Genomic DNA, 15,206 nt, shown 5'->3' on the forward strand with positions numbered 1-15,206 from the left:
CTGAGAACTCTACTCCACCAGGTACATTGGGGGGGTAAAACTTTAACAGGAAGAAGTATGACTATTGAACATTTGGACTGGGCTTGTGCTTTATATCTTTATTTTACAGGTTGCCCAGGTGGGGGGATCTCCACACAGAACTGTGCCTAGCGGTAGGGGTCAGCATTCTGCCTATTGTTTCAACCATCTTACGTTCCTGCCTATCTCTATTGCTGGTTTACTCGTTATTGATCTGTGTGACATTTTAACCGTACAGTTGATGCACTTTAATGAGATCAGATAACATTAGTGGTACCACTCTAGACGTGTATATATTTATCATTATTGACTTCCAAGTACAAAGTGCGTTATTGTGATCGTGTACATACCTTTGAATATTAATTATATAAAGACTGTGTTTTCAGTAATACAGTGTGTGGACATTCCTTTGTGGGGGTTCGGGGACTAGACTGTACTTAAGAACCAGCCTGCATCACCTCCTGAGAAGCTAGGCCTTGATTGCTCGTCCATTGCTACCTTATAGAGAATCTTGGCTGGGGTCTTCTGTGCCTCTCCTCTACCATATAGAGAGCGGAAGTACAGACACCCCCTACCAGTCTTTACAGGGTCTCAGACGGCAGGCAGTTTGGTATATGAGGTTGGACGGATGGGTGCAGGCTGGTCAACACAGCTGCTTGGGGTCAGGAATTGTTGTTTCAGTGCTGGTTGGTGGTTCTGAAGCACTGGTTGAGGAGTATTGGTGGCTTTAGTGACTGCGGCGTAACAACAGTCAGCGTTGAAGTGGGTTGGAGCTCGAGGGACTACACTGGCCCGAAAAAAATTTCCTTTCAGGCGGATCTTGGTAGATGCTTGTCGATGCACTCCTCCCAGCTTCTTCACTGGGCTTGTGTTGTCCTTTAAGACAGACAGCCCAAAGCTGAGGAGAGTGTTGCAGGCAACTGCCTTGTCCTTGGTTTGGTTCCGAGACTCTCCGGCACTTTCCACCTAGGAAGCTTGCATCAAAGTCCAGCAGGGCCTGCTGTGTGCTGGATGAGTACCAGTTCTGGGGCTGCCAGAGGATCCTCTGGATTTGTTACCTACCTCTTTTCCCTGGGAGATGTTTAGGAGTTGGATCTCACTTCATTCTTGGAGGTCCTGGCTTTCCTTCAATTGCATAATATGTAAGGCAGATTGTACCTTCAGCCTGCATCCAATATTGAGTTCTTCTTTCCTGCTTCTGATGAAGCCTTCAGAACATCTGCCCAAAAGAGGGGCACAGTCCTCTTTTAAAGCCAAATGCTCCTCAGTGATTGGTGTAGACTAAGCTTATCTTAATAAACCAATCATGGGACCCCACTACAATCTCCTGTATTCATGAGGGCATAACCAGAGTGCTTTGCAACAGAAAAGGTAAAGGGATGAAATCATGTAATACTAAGTCCCACCCATCTTCCTGTCTGTTGTGGGTCAAAAGATACCTCTGGTTAATTGAGCTCCCTCTGGTTCCTTCTTAAAGTGGCAGGTCTCTCACTTGAAGCTGTGACGTGACCATATTTTCTGGCTTCTGCAAACCACATTCTTGTACCTTCTGAATGGATTCATCCCGTGAGGATGACTACTGTAAAGAACTGTCTCAGACATTTCAGTGTCCTTGATACTGAGAGGCAAGAGCTGGCTTCAGATTGACATATTAAACTGACAGAGTGGATCCATGGAGTCTTTGTTAGTTAATTAGGCTGGCCATGGCAGAGGGAGGGTGATGCCCTCCCCCTTCTGAGATGACATGGTGCAATCCTGGCTGTCTTATGCCAACTAAATATCACAGTGGCCAGCACCTGTAGTCTGTGTCCACCCGGACTAAACAGGTCTATGTGGATGTCATGCAGTGAGCATAGGAAAATGTGTGTGGATTAGCCACACACATACTCCGGAAGTTGATCGACTGTCCTTCAATTTCTTTTAAAATTTCAAAAATCCCAGGCGAGCGCACAACCACCGTGCGGATGGTTTAATTCCTCACAGGGGGGGGCCGAAATGTCATTTTGAAATGGGACCTCACGAGTCCTCAGACATCTTAAACCACCCATGGCAGCCAAACTGAGAATATATCTGTCCGATGTTTGCATAAAATAAAATGACATGTAGATATGATTTTTGAACCTACTAGATGGCACAGAAAATTACACCTTCCTATATTTATTTAACCACAGAATTATGCACACATTGTGAAAAAGCTGCCCACCCAACCATTAAATGCTGTAATTTAGAAAGGTAGACCGAGTTTTAACAAGACATATAAAATGTCCATTCTATATCCTGCTGAAGCGTTCCAAAATAAAGTGTTATCATTCATAAACATACTCGTTTTTGCAAGAGTGATTTTGTAATATATGAATTATTCAAGGAACTACATCACATCTATCAAATACAAGGTTCTTCCAACCAAGCACTCTACTCAAGATTTCACACGACACACAAAATGCTTACATCCCACTTATCACTGTCTTTACCTGCCATGGCAAAATCTTAAGGCCGCACAAAAACTTAAAGGGGGACCAGCAGGAGGCATTTTAATAGCAACCAAAAACTCTACTGTCAAAGAAATTGTTCCACTATGCAACAACATGGTGGGCATTCAAGCCTGCAAAGCAGAGATAGGACCGAATGATTCTCGGCTTACCCTAATCCTGGTTAACGTCTACTGGAACCCTGCTAGGTCAAAACTCCAAGACTTCATAGAATCCCTACACTCCCTACTGTCAACGGCTAAGAGCAAATGTGAGGGAGCACAGATCATCTTTGCAGGGGACCTGAATACTGACTGTATTAATTCAGGGAATGTGAGGTCTGGCCAAACTAAACAAAGTACTATACGGAAAGGCAAGCAATGGTGGGATTTTTTCCAGTCATGGGATCTGGACATGATGAATGAAAAAAGTAGGTCTGTGGAAGTGGCTGGACCAACCTGGCGTCAAGGGGCTCTGCAATGAGCCTTAGACTACATCTTCATTTCATCATCTCTTACCCTACTTTGTCCCAGTCTTACTCTGGATTGGGAAGGGGGGCGTGATCACGCCAGGCTGGAACTCCTCTTCCCCAAAATTCAGAGAGCCCCCAACCTATATATCACACAGGAATTGGAGGGTCACAAAGGTAAATTGAAAGTGGTCAAATACAGAAATGGCTGAAATAAGTTAAACACACTTCTGGAGGCAGTTCCTCCTGCTATATGGGCAAATGAAATGCACCAAGAAAAATTTGGGAAATTTGTGTGGTCCACCTGCCAGCCAAGTGAAGGAAAGACTGCACGGAAACAGATGCACCTTCACAATTTCGATGTGGAAACATTCAACAAGAAGAGAATCCTGCGCCAAACATTACGCCACATAAGACAAAATGAAGCAGAAGACCAGCCTAGCTGCATACAAAAGCTCAAGAAGGCTAAACAAACACATCGGAATTGGTCAAAGATCCACAAGCATCAAAAACATCAAGAAGACGGGAGAGAATGCTTTTCCTCCTCAATGCAAATAATTGTAGGAACTTTTGGGCGGCATTAAACCAACTGGAAACCGGCCAAAATTGCAGCTCACTCTGCAATTTAGTCCCTGAGCACAAGTGGGTGGAATATTTGTCCAAAAACTTTGAAGCAACTGAAATCAGAGATCATCCTCACCCAAACGTAACCTGGTCGCTGACATTCTCTGAGGAAGAAATTGAGGACCTTATTACATCCTCCTCTGTCTCTAAGGCAGCAGGTCCGAATGGCCTCACTTATCAGGTGCTTAAAAACCAACCAAAGTTATGGGCAAAATTACTCTTCCATTTATTTCAAGAAATTCTTAAGAATAAAGTCTTCCCACCATCATGGTTGAGCACACATATTATTCCATTTTTTAAGGGGGGGTAACAGGCGAAACCCAGCGTGTTATCGACCCAGCGCCCTTTTGGACATAGACAGCAAAATCTTTATGAGATTAATATTGAAAGAACTTACTTTATGGGTAGACTCTAGACACATCCTTCCCCCTCAGCAGATAGGTTTCAGGAAAGGCCTTTCTACTAGTCTTAATGGACTCATCCTGAACCTGTTGAGCGAAAGCTCAAATGAGAAAGAAGGTTCTCCACTATACGGGGTGTGGGTCGATTTATCAAAAGCGTTCGACCTTGTAGACAGATCCCTCTTCTGGCAGAAACGAAATAATTGGGGGATTCCAGCACCCCTTTTTGCAATGCTCATAGAACTCCATAAGAACATTACCATCAGAGTGAGATTGGACAAACCAGGAAATCTATCTGAAACAATCCAAATCCTGAAGGGAGTACGACAAGGTTGCTTGGGTGCACCATTATTCTTTAATTTGTTTCTTTCAGACATTGGAAACTTCCTAGCCACTGCATCATTAATCTGCCCGAGAATTAATGGAAGAAAACTCCATTGGTTAGCCTATGCGGATGACTTGGTGCTACTGGATGGCTCAGCGATAGGGCTGCAACAACTCCTATCCAAACTTAACGATTATGCCAAACTGAACAGCCTCATAATTAACCCATCCAAATCTAAGGTCCTCATTTTTAAACATGCAAAAAAAAGGGTGACCTCAAGAAACTGGGTTTTGGACAGCAAAGCAATCCCACGGGTGGACGAGTTAACATAGCTGGGATATGAAATTCTTGCCCACCCAACCTCAAACAAGGTGATACACTCCATTCTTGGGAAGAAATGAAAAATTATTGCACAAATGAAAAATCTGAACAGAAGATTCTGCAAATTATCTATAATTCCGCTCAAGAAGTTCTACATGGGCAAAGTTGTCCCGGTCCTTCTCTACGGCTTTGAGGCAAAGCCTCTTTTATGGAACTATGACTGGAGCAAAGTTGAGGGCTCTTTGTGGAAATCTTCTCTTCATCTCCCATCGTGCACTCATCTCGCTAGTCTGAGATTTGAGTTGGGTCTGACCTCTTTGAGTTGCCGCGCAGAGTGAAAGCTACTGTCCCTCTATCGTAACATGATTGCAGCCAGTGTATCCACCCTTTTCTTCGATGTAAACCAACATCTAAAAAAGTCTAAATCAAAAAAACTCCTCGGCTTGGAAGAAAAGATTGGCTGCATTTTACATAGGCTGGAATTAACAACAGAAACTTTCATACAAAATCCTAAGAAAGTCAAAAAAATATTAGAAACGGAGGACTGGATTAAAACGATCGAGGTAATCAGAAGGCTTAACTCCCCAAACCTATTCCTGACAGCGGACAGAAAGCTCGGCACCATCCCGCACTACCTGGAAAAATTCCCGGACCAAAGAATCAGAAACAATTTTCTCAGGCTTAGACTGAATATAGCCCACACGGGTGAAATACTGGACCAAAGAAACCAGGGTGAGAAGGCAATAAGCTTTTGCAAGATCTGTGCCTCTCCGAATTTACAATCCCTCAAACACCTGCTGCTGGAGTGCGAAGGCACATGGGCGATCAGGGTATCATCACTGGGGAGATTTGTAACTAGAGAGGAGAGCCTAGTTCAGGACACATTTTGGGACAGACTGATCTCTGGCCAAGAAGTCATGCTAACTGCTGAGATAGTAGACATTCTGGAGAAGCTTACTATCTTAAGGAACTATCAACAGACTAGCCATGTTCTTGAACCCTCCAGTCAAGGGGATCAGTCTATTTAGTTAAATCCCTGGTTTCTGAGCCTTTATTTTACCTTGTTATTTTATCTTGTTGCTTTACTCTTTCACTTTCTGTACTCTTAAATATGCAGGAAATACTGCTTTTTGTATGAAATTTGAACTTTCAATATTCTTTCTTTGTAAAGGTTTTCTCATAAACCAAAAACAAATAAATAAAAATTAAAAAAATAAACACAAACACGCAAAACATGCACATCCATTTTAATACACCTGAAACAACTACAGTGAAAACGCTGAAGAGACTGCATTGTGGGCCTTATAATGCGAGAGTGAAGGCCCAGCTATGGTTTTTTTCCAAGTTTAGATTAAACCAGCATATAAACCGTCACGTGTGCAATGCTCTGCTTCTGCTTCCTTGCTTTCTGAGCAAGATCAGTGGTGGTGGGTGCACACTTCAATGAGTGAGTAGTGGTCTTCATCATCAAGGTCTCCGCCACATTATACACTGCATTCAATGCCTGATTATAAAATGCCACTTGTTTGAGAGGGCTTCCCTTGCCCCGCAATGTGAACGCATGTAGTGAGTAGCTTGGCTGTGGTTCTTTCCACATCCCAGCCTCCTTGGGATAGTTCCAGGAAGAACCTTGTGACATCTCAACTTAGGTCTGCCTTTCTGGAAGCTTCATAAGACTGGGAGCTCACGTCATTTTGAAACTAGTAAACGTTCTTCTGACCCCAGATTGTATTGTTGACTGTCTATGGGCCTCATTACGACTCAGGCGGTAAGGGGTTTACGGCGGCGTAAACAGCGCCGACCCTTACCGCCTGAGTACGAGGTCCCTTAGCGCCATGGAGGTTTTAACACCTGCTTTTAGCAGGTGTTAAAATCCATGGCGCTAAGGGACTATGGAGTTAATTACGCCACCGTAATTTACGGTGGCGTAATTAACCCCTTCCCCACTCCCATTATGCCCTATGGGGCAAAATGGGAATGGGGAAGGGTAAATGGGAAAATGGGGATTTACCGCCCCGCCAAGGTTGGAATGGGGTGGTAAATCCGCCAACCACCATGGCGTAAACGTAGTTTACGCCATGGTGGTAAAGTCACGGCCCAGGCGGTAACTTACCGCCTGGGTCGTAATGAGGCCCTATGTCTTATTGGTATTTTTCTGTTAAGCACCCTAAGGCCTGCGTGCGAGTTAGCGCTCTACAAAAATTAAATAGAATAGAACAGGGAGTCCAAACTAATAGAGGAGCAGGCACTGTTGATGCTGACATCTGGGTTCAGGAATGCATTTTGCCACATCCTGTAGCGGTTGCTGCATCCTAAGCATGCTAAGCCCACAATCAGTAGAGTGTATACAAACAACCTTTTTTGACAGCATGGTGTTCAGAAATACTTGGGACTTAGTTGCAGCTCATGTTTCTAGAACTAAACACAATGCTATATGAAAGTAACCCACATACACACACCCAACCCCCTTACTGGAACAGCAAAGGTGCAACGTTTACAAACAGTTTGTAATGTAATGCATCACCAGTTCTCTAACTCTTTTAAAGGTTTTAGAGTGACTGTAATAGGTATTCCCTGCAACAGAAATACCCTTGACTGGAATGTCACAGAAAAGTTCAGTATTGGTTACCTGAATTTCTTAATTGACACGTGAGTGGGCACCGCTTGTGTATCTAAACACACTTATTGTTCACACTGATTAAAGAAATGACTATGGCTACGAACATGCAGTGAGGGCGGCACACTCTATACCAAACTAGTTAGACAATGTTGCAAGCACATCTGTAGTAAGGTAATCACCCTGTATAACACAACGCTGCTTGACACAACATTAAATGAGTAAGAAACATGTGGCCAGTTTGATAATTAAATGGCAATGACAGACGCCAACGTCCAATGCGTTTCAGACCTGATGGCCCTTCATCAGGGCAAATTCTGCCAGAACGCCACATCTAAAACGCTGATCGTGCTCTTCAGAAAAAATCCAAATTCTGAAACCAAAATCTGCTATGAAGCAGGCGACGGGTGACTGAAGAATTGAAATCAGTGCAGGAAGGAGAGGTGGTATACTCAATTGGGCTTGGAAAACCAGCTGGTTCCAGGGTCTAAACAAAAAAAAAGGTGGTCGTGCTCCTGCGCGTGCAGTCGGCGCGTGCAGTCAGTGCAAAACGGGCCCGAGCTATTATCAGTATTCTGAATTTCGTGACAACGACACAGCCACTGCAGTGATTGGTTTCAAGGAAGCTTGAGTCCCTCGTGACCACTTAGTTCCTCCATATCCTACACTGCAAGGCATTGAAATGCATGCAGCATAAATGCATTCCGAGGCGGGACTTTGTGGCTGGGGCAGCTCCAGGAGCACCCTCGAGGCAGAGATAGGAGTTGTTGAGAATACGGAGGTGGCAGATGAGGTGCAAATGCAAGCCAGCATCTGTGGTGTGACAGAGGTACTCGGTGGTTCTGGGTTCGTGGCGAATGGTATATGGCCGTTGTTAAGAGATGTCGTTCATGGGTGAGGGCAGTGTCAGGGTGATAGTGACAGCCCTGGTAGCGTGGAGGTGATGGATATTCAGGAAGTGAGATTAACAGGAAGTATTGTGTTAAGTGGATGCGTCCCTCCCTGGCTTGCGTTGATTGGTTGTTTCAGGGCAGTGCAGGTCCCCCAGAGGGCGTGGTCCTACTCTGTCAAGTCCATAGTGTCTGGCTGGGGGGGCGCGGCTGAGCCGTGGTACCTGCTCCCGCTCCTCAGATGCTGAGCCTAAGTGGGGAGCGGCTCGGATGCAGCTGCTTTTGATTGGCCGTTGCCGGGATACAGCGGGTTAAGGGGAATGGCTGTGGGAGTGGCTGGACACCGGGGCGGGTATCGGTACTGGGTAGGGGCTCACACTCTGGCAGCGCTGCCGGCGGCAGGAACAGCTTACTGCGAGTACGCGGTGCGTGTTCTCCCCTGTGCACCCATCTCCCTTTCTCAAGACTCTCACTATCCGCCATGGGACCTTCGCGAGCCCCGTGGATCCCCCTCCTCCTGGCCACTCTGCTGCCCTTGGCCCCGGGTTCTCCCTCCGCCCCTGCTTGCCGGCTCAAGACGGTGACTGTATCCACGTTGCCTGTGCTACGGGAGAGTGCGCTGGGCTGGGGCGGAGCGCCCCCTCCAGGGGTCCCTGGGACTCCTACTGGCGCGCCAGCACCGGGGCTAACCGGACCCGCCGACTCCCGGCTTCTGCTCTTTGTGCGCAGCGAACTACCCGGATATATCGCGGTGCAGGACGACCTGGAGAACACCGAGCTGCCCTACTTCACCCTGGGTAAGAGAGCGCAGGGCGATGGTGGTGGGTGTCTGGTAGAACCTGCGAAGACACGCCGGTCTTCATTCTGCTGCCTAGGTAGAGGGGTATCGGGGCCTGGGGGGAGGGAATGGGCAGACTTTGAGAACACAACGACCGCCTTTATCACTCTCCTTGCGGCTTGAGGGGTGGAGGAGGGGTCGAGAGGAGTGGATACAGCCAAGAAGCCCTGTTCACCCCCATGAGGGCCCCGCACTGGATGCCCGCGGGTAGTACAAGAAGAGAGTTCTAGGCTGCAAGGATTAGGTTGGAGACACGAATTGGCATGCCACAAAAAGCCAGACAGCCCTCCTTTCATCCAGGTAAAACAGGCCCCCGAAAAAGACAGATGTGCTGTAATGCACGCTGGGGTTAGGGGCACAGCAGGAGGTGTCGAACAGTGGGTTTGTCTGCTCAGTCCGGACAACACAACACTCCTAGTTTGCACCCTGTTAATGTGCGAGGGGTACACAGAACGACATCATGCGGGGGAGACTGGAGAGCGGTGGGCAGGCCACAAGAGCAGCGTGCTGACCTCTTAACCCTGCCAGCAGAGGCGCCTTGCACTGGCTAGGCTGACAATGATGTATGTAGATGAGAGGCTAGAAAACAGAGTCCAGCTTGCCCTATAGTACCCTAGATAAGGCACCAGCTGGCTGGGAACGGAGCATGAGCCATGCATAGTGAAGGGGCCATGAGAGCTAGCGGACACCTCTGGCCACTCCTTAGGTGTCACCTATTTTAGAGGACGGTTTTCAGGTGGCAGCAAAAGAAGTAACACGCAGGGAGGACAGGTCTTTATCAGAATGGCAGCGTGAGAAACCATTGAGGAAGAGAGGCGGCAAGCAGGTGGTATGGTAGGAGGTGAAACCCTGACGGAGGACAGGCTCTGGGGGGTTAGAGAGCCTAAGCGCTCCACACTGAGAGGTGCAGTTAGGGGGGAACTAGTGAAAGAAAGCGAGTCCCCCTGGAATCCCACGTTGAGACAAGTGGTAGGGGGTGGCGGAGGGAGTTGAAATCCGTATACAGGGGCGATGTCAGCCCAGAAAGGGGATGCACACTGTGGGGCCTCTCTGTGTTAAGAGTACTCTTTATAGAGGGGTCCCAGACAATGACTGCTTCCCTTACCGAGAACTTAACATGCTGGGTAAAGCATGGTTGGGAAGGAGGGGGGCACGCATGGAACTGGGAGAGAAAGCTCTGAGACCGACTGCAAAAGGGCATGGTAATGTGTGAGAGCAGGCAGGGGGCGTGTAGGAGGCAGCAGGCGTGGGACATGAGCAGGAGAGACTGTGACAGTCCTGTCCAAAAGACTCCTTCACTGGGTCCTGCAGAGATGAGTGGTCCGGCTAGTGGGATCAGCATCCCAGAGGTGGCCTCTCTCAGACTAGAGAATGGGGTAAGTGCTGTGTGATACACTTCCTATCGCCACAGCCGTGCTCATATTCCCCAAATTCAGTCGGTTCTTTCCGCTCCCATGTTTATTAAACACGTGACTGTTCTTCCCGACCATCACTCGATTGCCTGCCTTTCTTGGTGGCTTAGACCTATCTCTTTGAATGGGTTTCCAGCCACCGGTCCCTTTGACAGATATTAAGGGACAGTGTGGGTGGGGGGCATGGGAAGTGTTTGTGTGGACTCACAGGAATTATCTCTTGAAATCTACTGTTTCTTTACTGACGCAAACTTGTCATGTCGGGTGGAGGAGTTAGGCCCACGCAGGGGACACTTTCGGGCGATGGCCCACACTGCCACGCGCTTGTCGTGTAATACTTCTACTCGCATGCATCGATATGTCTGTTTCTGTCCTTGCTCCTGGGATGCACACACTGGTGGCGTGTGGATGGATCCAACCTTTGTAAACTTTCAGACCAGCGAAAAGACTGATGTTCCCATGCCAGTGGCTTATGAAGTGTAGCCTGTCCTGGTTGTTGTGAGTGCTCAGTGGTGCTCGCCAAGTGATTGCCGAGGAAACATCAGTGGAATGAGGGGGGCGACTACTCGGAACATGCGGCCTGGCGGCTGCAAATGCTCTGATTGGTCGGTGAAGTGTTTTGACATCTCGTCAGAGAGCAGGCATGCCATCCATCTGGAGTTTCTGCGGGCGCATTCCAATTGTTTGGTAGATAGAAGCCTACATTGATCAGTTGTTGATGAGACCCCAGCAATGTTGGACCCCTGTGCCTCCGGGCAATTTGGATGGCTTGTTTCATCCCAGGCTGGGGGTTAGTTAATTTGGGATATTGCCAGATTAAACATTTTGCTATTGACACTCCGAGAGCGTGACCACGTGACGGGCTCATCAATCAGTGGGTAATTGGCAGTGCAATCAATACATTGACTAGTTCGACCTGGTGAAACGCAGGCCGTTTGGCGCACACTTGATCATGACTCAAGGTACTTGCCGGGTGCTGATTGGCTGGAGAATTAAAAGGAATGCTTCTGATTCTGTATCCAGCCACCTGGCATCGTGTGCAGCGTTCATGGATCCCCGTTTGGCTCCAATACAAGTCTTACCACACTGGGGCTTTCCAGATGTTGGAGGGGTTGGAATGCCATTGATGTCCTGATTCGGGGTGGCTGGATTGTTGCCACCTGAGAGCCCTTTTTTAGATCTTGGCTGGAAAGGCTTCCTCTTCCAGGGCCAGTATAGAAGCAGAGTGTGTCTGATGGACGGTGGCTGCTGGATTGGTCTTGCATTAAAGATGCCCACACCCCATTACCCCCGGCCGGGCTCTGGTGCTGGAAACGGACACCGGCCCTTTTCTACGGAGCGCCAGCGGCACTGATCGTAACGCCGCGCGCCTGTATTGTCAACACATTTCTGTGCAACCTGCCTCTGGATGCACGCTCGCAGCCAGCGATCGCCCCTTTTGTGTTACGCTGCGCTGTTTGTGTACTGTGTCGAAGCATCACCGCCGTGGTCTCAGAGTGCCTGTCTTGTCCGTGGGTCGGTGTATTGTGTCCTCATCGGGGTTTCCGCAGCTCAGTCTGCGGAAAGGAAACATGAGCAGGTGTTGAATGTCCTATTTTTCTCATCATGCGCTAGCGTGATGGGCTCCTGAATTGCACGTTTGAGAGAACCGCGTCTCGAACGCGTTGCACGCGTGCATTCAAGCAAAGCTCTCACTGCCAACAGAGGGAACACCTGTGGAGAGCGCGGCAGCCAGTGGTGCAGATATCCGGCTACTCCGGTGGTCGGGAACCCCCCGGAAAATCCATCTCTAACATGTTAATTTCCGCCCAATGGCACTGCGCGAAATTCTAGGCTTTGGCACCCCCTGGGAAGTTCATACGTCGGCTCTCCTGCACTATTCACGTCATCTTCTTTAGCCTTCCCCCCAGCCTGCATGTCTGTAATGATGGAGATGGATTTCTCGAGGCCTCGTGCAGTAAGCAATAAGCCTCCTCCCCCTCTGGCCCCCCACCGTCTGGCCCTTTTCATGCTGATTCTAATTTTGTAGGATATGTAATGCCTGGATTGAAGCATTCAAGCACATATTTCATTTATCCTGGACATGTACCCTCAAAGACCCTCCTCTGTCTTGAGTCCAGCAGCCAGAAGTAACAGGTTGTTTCAGTCCCTTAAGCATGACATGGCCCAATGTTTGGCCAAGGGAAATGAGCAGCGGGTTCCATTGCCTGGATCCGGCCACTGCTCCGCAGCCTGTTGATGACACCAGGTGTACAGGAATCATCAATGAACAATGCTTTCTTGTTCTCTGAATGCAGACTGACCCATTCACCATGAAGACAGTTTGGGCCTCACACGATTGGACATGGTTTGCTGGAAATGTATGAGTCTGATAGAGTTCTTGGTTCCTGCCTATCCCAAACTAGCAGCTGGTGCAATGATCTAAGAGTGGGTGCTTAAGATCACAGTCGTGACTGCCTTCAACCAACTGGGCCGATCAGGATCAAGGACAACTCAATCCGTTATGTGTGGTGTTGCGGGAGCAGCTTTGTTGCCCTGCAACCTCTCACTTGAAAGCCATGATTGTGAGAGTTTAAAGGCGGCCTACAGAGAAAAAACATGTATTTTTCTCACCAACCGCTCCGGACACCACATCAAGGTCTTTCCTTATTTTGGGCACTGTTGTGGAGGAGGACATTCTTTAATGTAACCACAAGGTCCAACAGGTAGATGGTTTGCAGTGTCCTTATTGAACAAGGGTGCTGTTTCAGTCTCTGAGAAACAGTGTGCTGGGGCTAGCTCACAAGGGCTCCACTGCATCAGGACAATGAACACATGAGTGCATTTATGACAGTGTGGAGAACACAGGCTGGGCAAACCGTGGGCCTCATTCCGACCCAGGCGTTAAGGGGTTTACGGCGCCGTAAACGGCGCCAACCCTTAACGCCTGATTACAAGGTCCCTTAGCGCCATGGTGAGTTTAACGCCTGCTTTTTGCAGGTGTTAAAATCCATGGCGCTAAGGGACCTTGGAGATAATTACGGCACCGTAATTTACGGTGGCGTAATTATCTCCTTCCCCACTCCCATTATGCCCTATGGGGCAAAAATGGGAATGGGGAAGGGTAAATGGGAAATGGGGATTTACCGCCCCACTCACCTTGGAATGGGGCGGTAAATCCGCCAACCACCATGGCGTAAACTTAGTTTACGCCATGGCGGTAAAGGTACGACCCAGGCGGTAACTTACAGCCTGGGTCGTAATGAGGCCCTGTGTCTTTACAGAAAGAGGGTGAGCTGCCTAGAGGTTTATAGGACAGGAAGCTCACTGAACATGGCTCTGCCGAAGAGAGGGCAGATGCAAAATGCATGTGTAGAAAAGGGCTAATTAGGCGCCACTGACGGGGTGCTGCTTGTAATATCACTAGCGTCCTCAGTCGGCTGGAATTTTGCCATCAGAGGATGCTAGGCAATTGGCTTGTCCTCACTAGGGCGGGATAGTCATTAACATAGCACACTAATGAGGGGTCTCCAAATTGTGGTTTATCATGCATTTTTAACCAGTCACTTTTTTGGGGGGGTCAATTGAGTACCTTGCAGCTGCCTGACTTTAGCCAGGGTTCAAACAGACACATGATGCCCTTCTATAATGACAACAAAGAGTTGGGGTGGCTATGACTGTACTTTTCTATTTCCTTGCCCTGAAGAAGGCCTGGTTGTGTGTAAATTACTTCAACCATTCAGCCGAAACGCGAGTTGGCCATTAATAATCCTCTGGAGCTGAAATTGACTATTATGTTTATAGTTATATACCTTAGTTGTAAAGCCGTTTGGAAACACAGGGTAGTTAAATATGACCGCACATACGATTTGTATCCGTAGTGCCGGACTGTCTTTCGTGCCACTTAATTTATGAGTCTGTTTTGCCCTCCAAATTGCACCATTTGAACCATGTTGTTTTTACAGAGGAATTTGTTTGGTTTTGGGTGTATCTGTACCTATGAATGAGTAGGATGGGTTGACGTAATTTTGTATACATTTTTACCAGCTGCTTGTTGAAGTTCTTGTTGAAATTATTGTAAGATTTGGTGATGTGATCTCTTCAGATTTCTAAAAGTGATGTTTTCTCCCACCAGTGTTGCCAAAAAAAAACGTGGGCACATGTAATTTTGTAATTGAATTCGTTTCTTTGTTAAAAACAATCTCATTGCTATGTGTATTATATTAATAATGTAAATATATGTGGCAGTGGGTTCCCTTTTTTGTATGACGTGGGAATATTAAGCACAGGCATAAAGAAGAGAGGACTCAATGAACATGGCTGTGCAGTATGGTGGGCAATAAAATATGCATGTGCAGAAGAGAGGGAAGACTAATCACGGGTGAACATAACATGACTTAATGGACATGGCTGTGCAGAAGAGAGGGCAGTTGCAATATGCATGTGCAGAAGAGAGAGAACACTCAACGCGGGTGAACATAAGAGAGGACTCAATGAACATGGCTGTGCAGTATGGTGGGCAATAAAATATGCATGTGCAGAAGAGAGGGATCACTCAACACGGGTGTATGTAAGAGACGACTCAATGAACATGCTGTCTAGAAAGTAGAGCAAATAACGTGTATATTTGCAGAAGAGATAGTCTAATGAACATGGGTGCAGAGGAGAGAGAACTCAATAACCCGGATGGACTGCAAGATGAACATGCCTCTACAGAGGTGAGCGAGGCCTGAATATGAGTGTAAGGAGTAAGGACTCATTAAATATCGTTGTATGAAATGCACCACAAATCAAACATGTTCGTACATCGCTAAATGCTCCTATTGTGAGTAGTGAGTGATGCG

General features: G+C 47.6%; 1 protein-coding gene across 2 annotated transcripts in view; it reads left to right on the top strand.

The window, feature by feature from the left end:
- The first annotated feature begins 8,491 nt into the window (after nucleotides 1-8,491).
- ASTN2 (astrotactin 2) overlaps nucleotides 8,492-15,206 on the top strand; it is a 3,972,579-nt gene continuing 3,965,864 nt past the window's right edge. The window contains exon 1 of one of the 2 annotated variants that reach the window (XM_069609664.1): nucleotides 8,492-8,930. In XM_069609664.1, coding sequence (XP_069465765.1) covers nucleotides 8,615-8,930 — 316 coding nt within the window. In that variant the 5' untranslated portion in view covers nucleotides 8,492-8,614. The remainder of the gene's footprint in view (nucleotides 8,931-15,206) is intronic. The other variant, XM_069609663.1, reaches the window with a different exon arrangement.

The sequence above is a fragment of the Ambystoma mexicanum genome, chromosome 8, assembly GCF_040938575.1.
Source record: "Ambystoma mexicanum isolate Mex_15411 chromosome 8, UKY_AmexF1_1, whole genome shotgun sequence".
NCBI classification, from domain to species: domain Eukaryota; kingdom Metazoa; phylum Chordata; class Amphibia; order Caudata; family Ambystomatidae; genus Ambystoma; species Ambystoma mexicanum.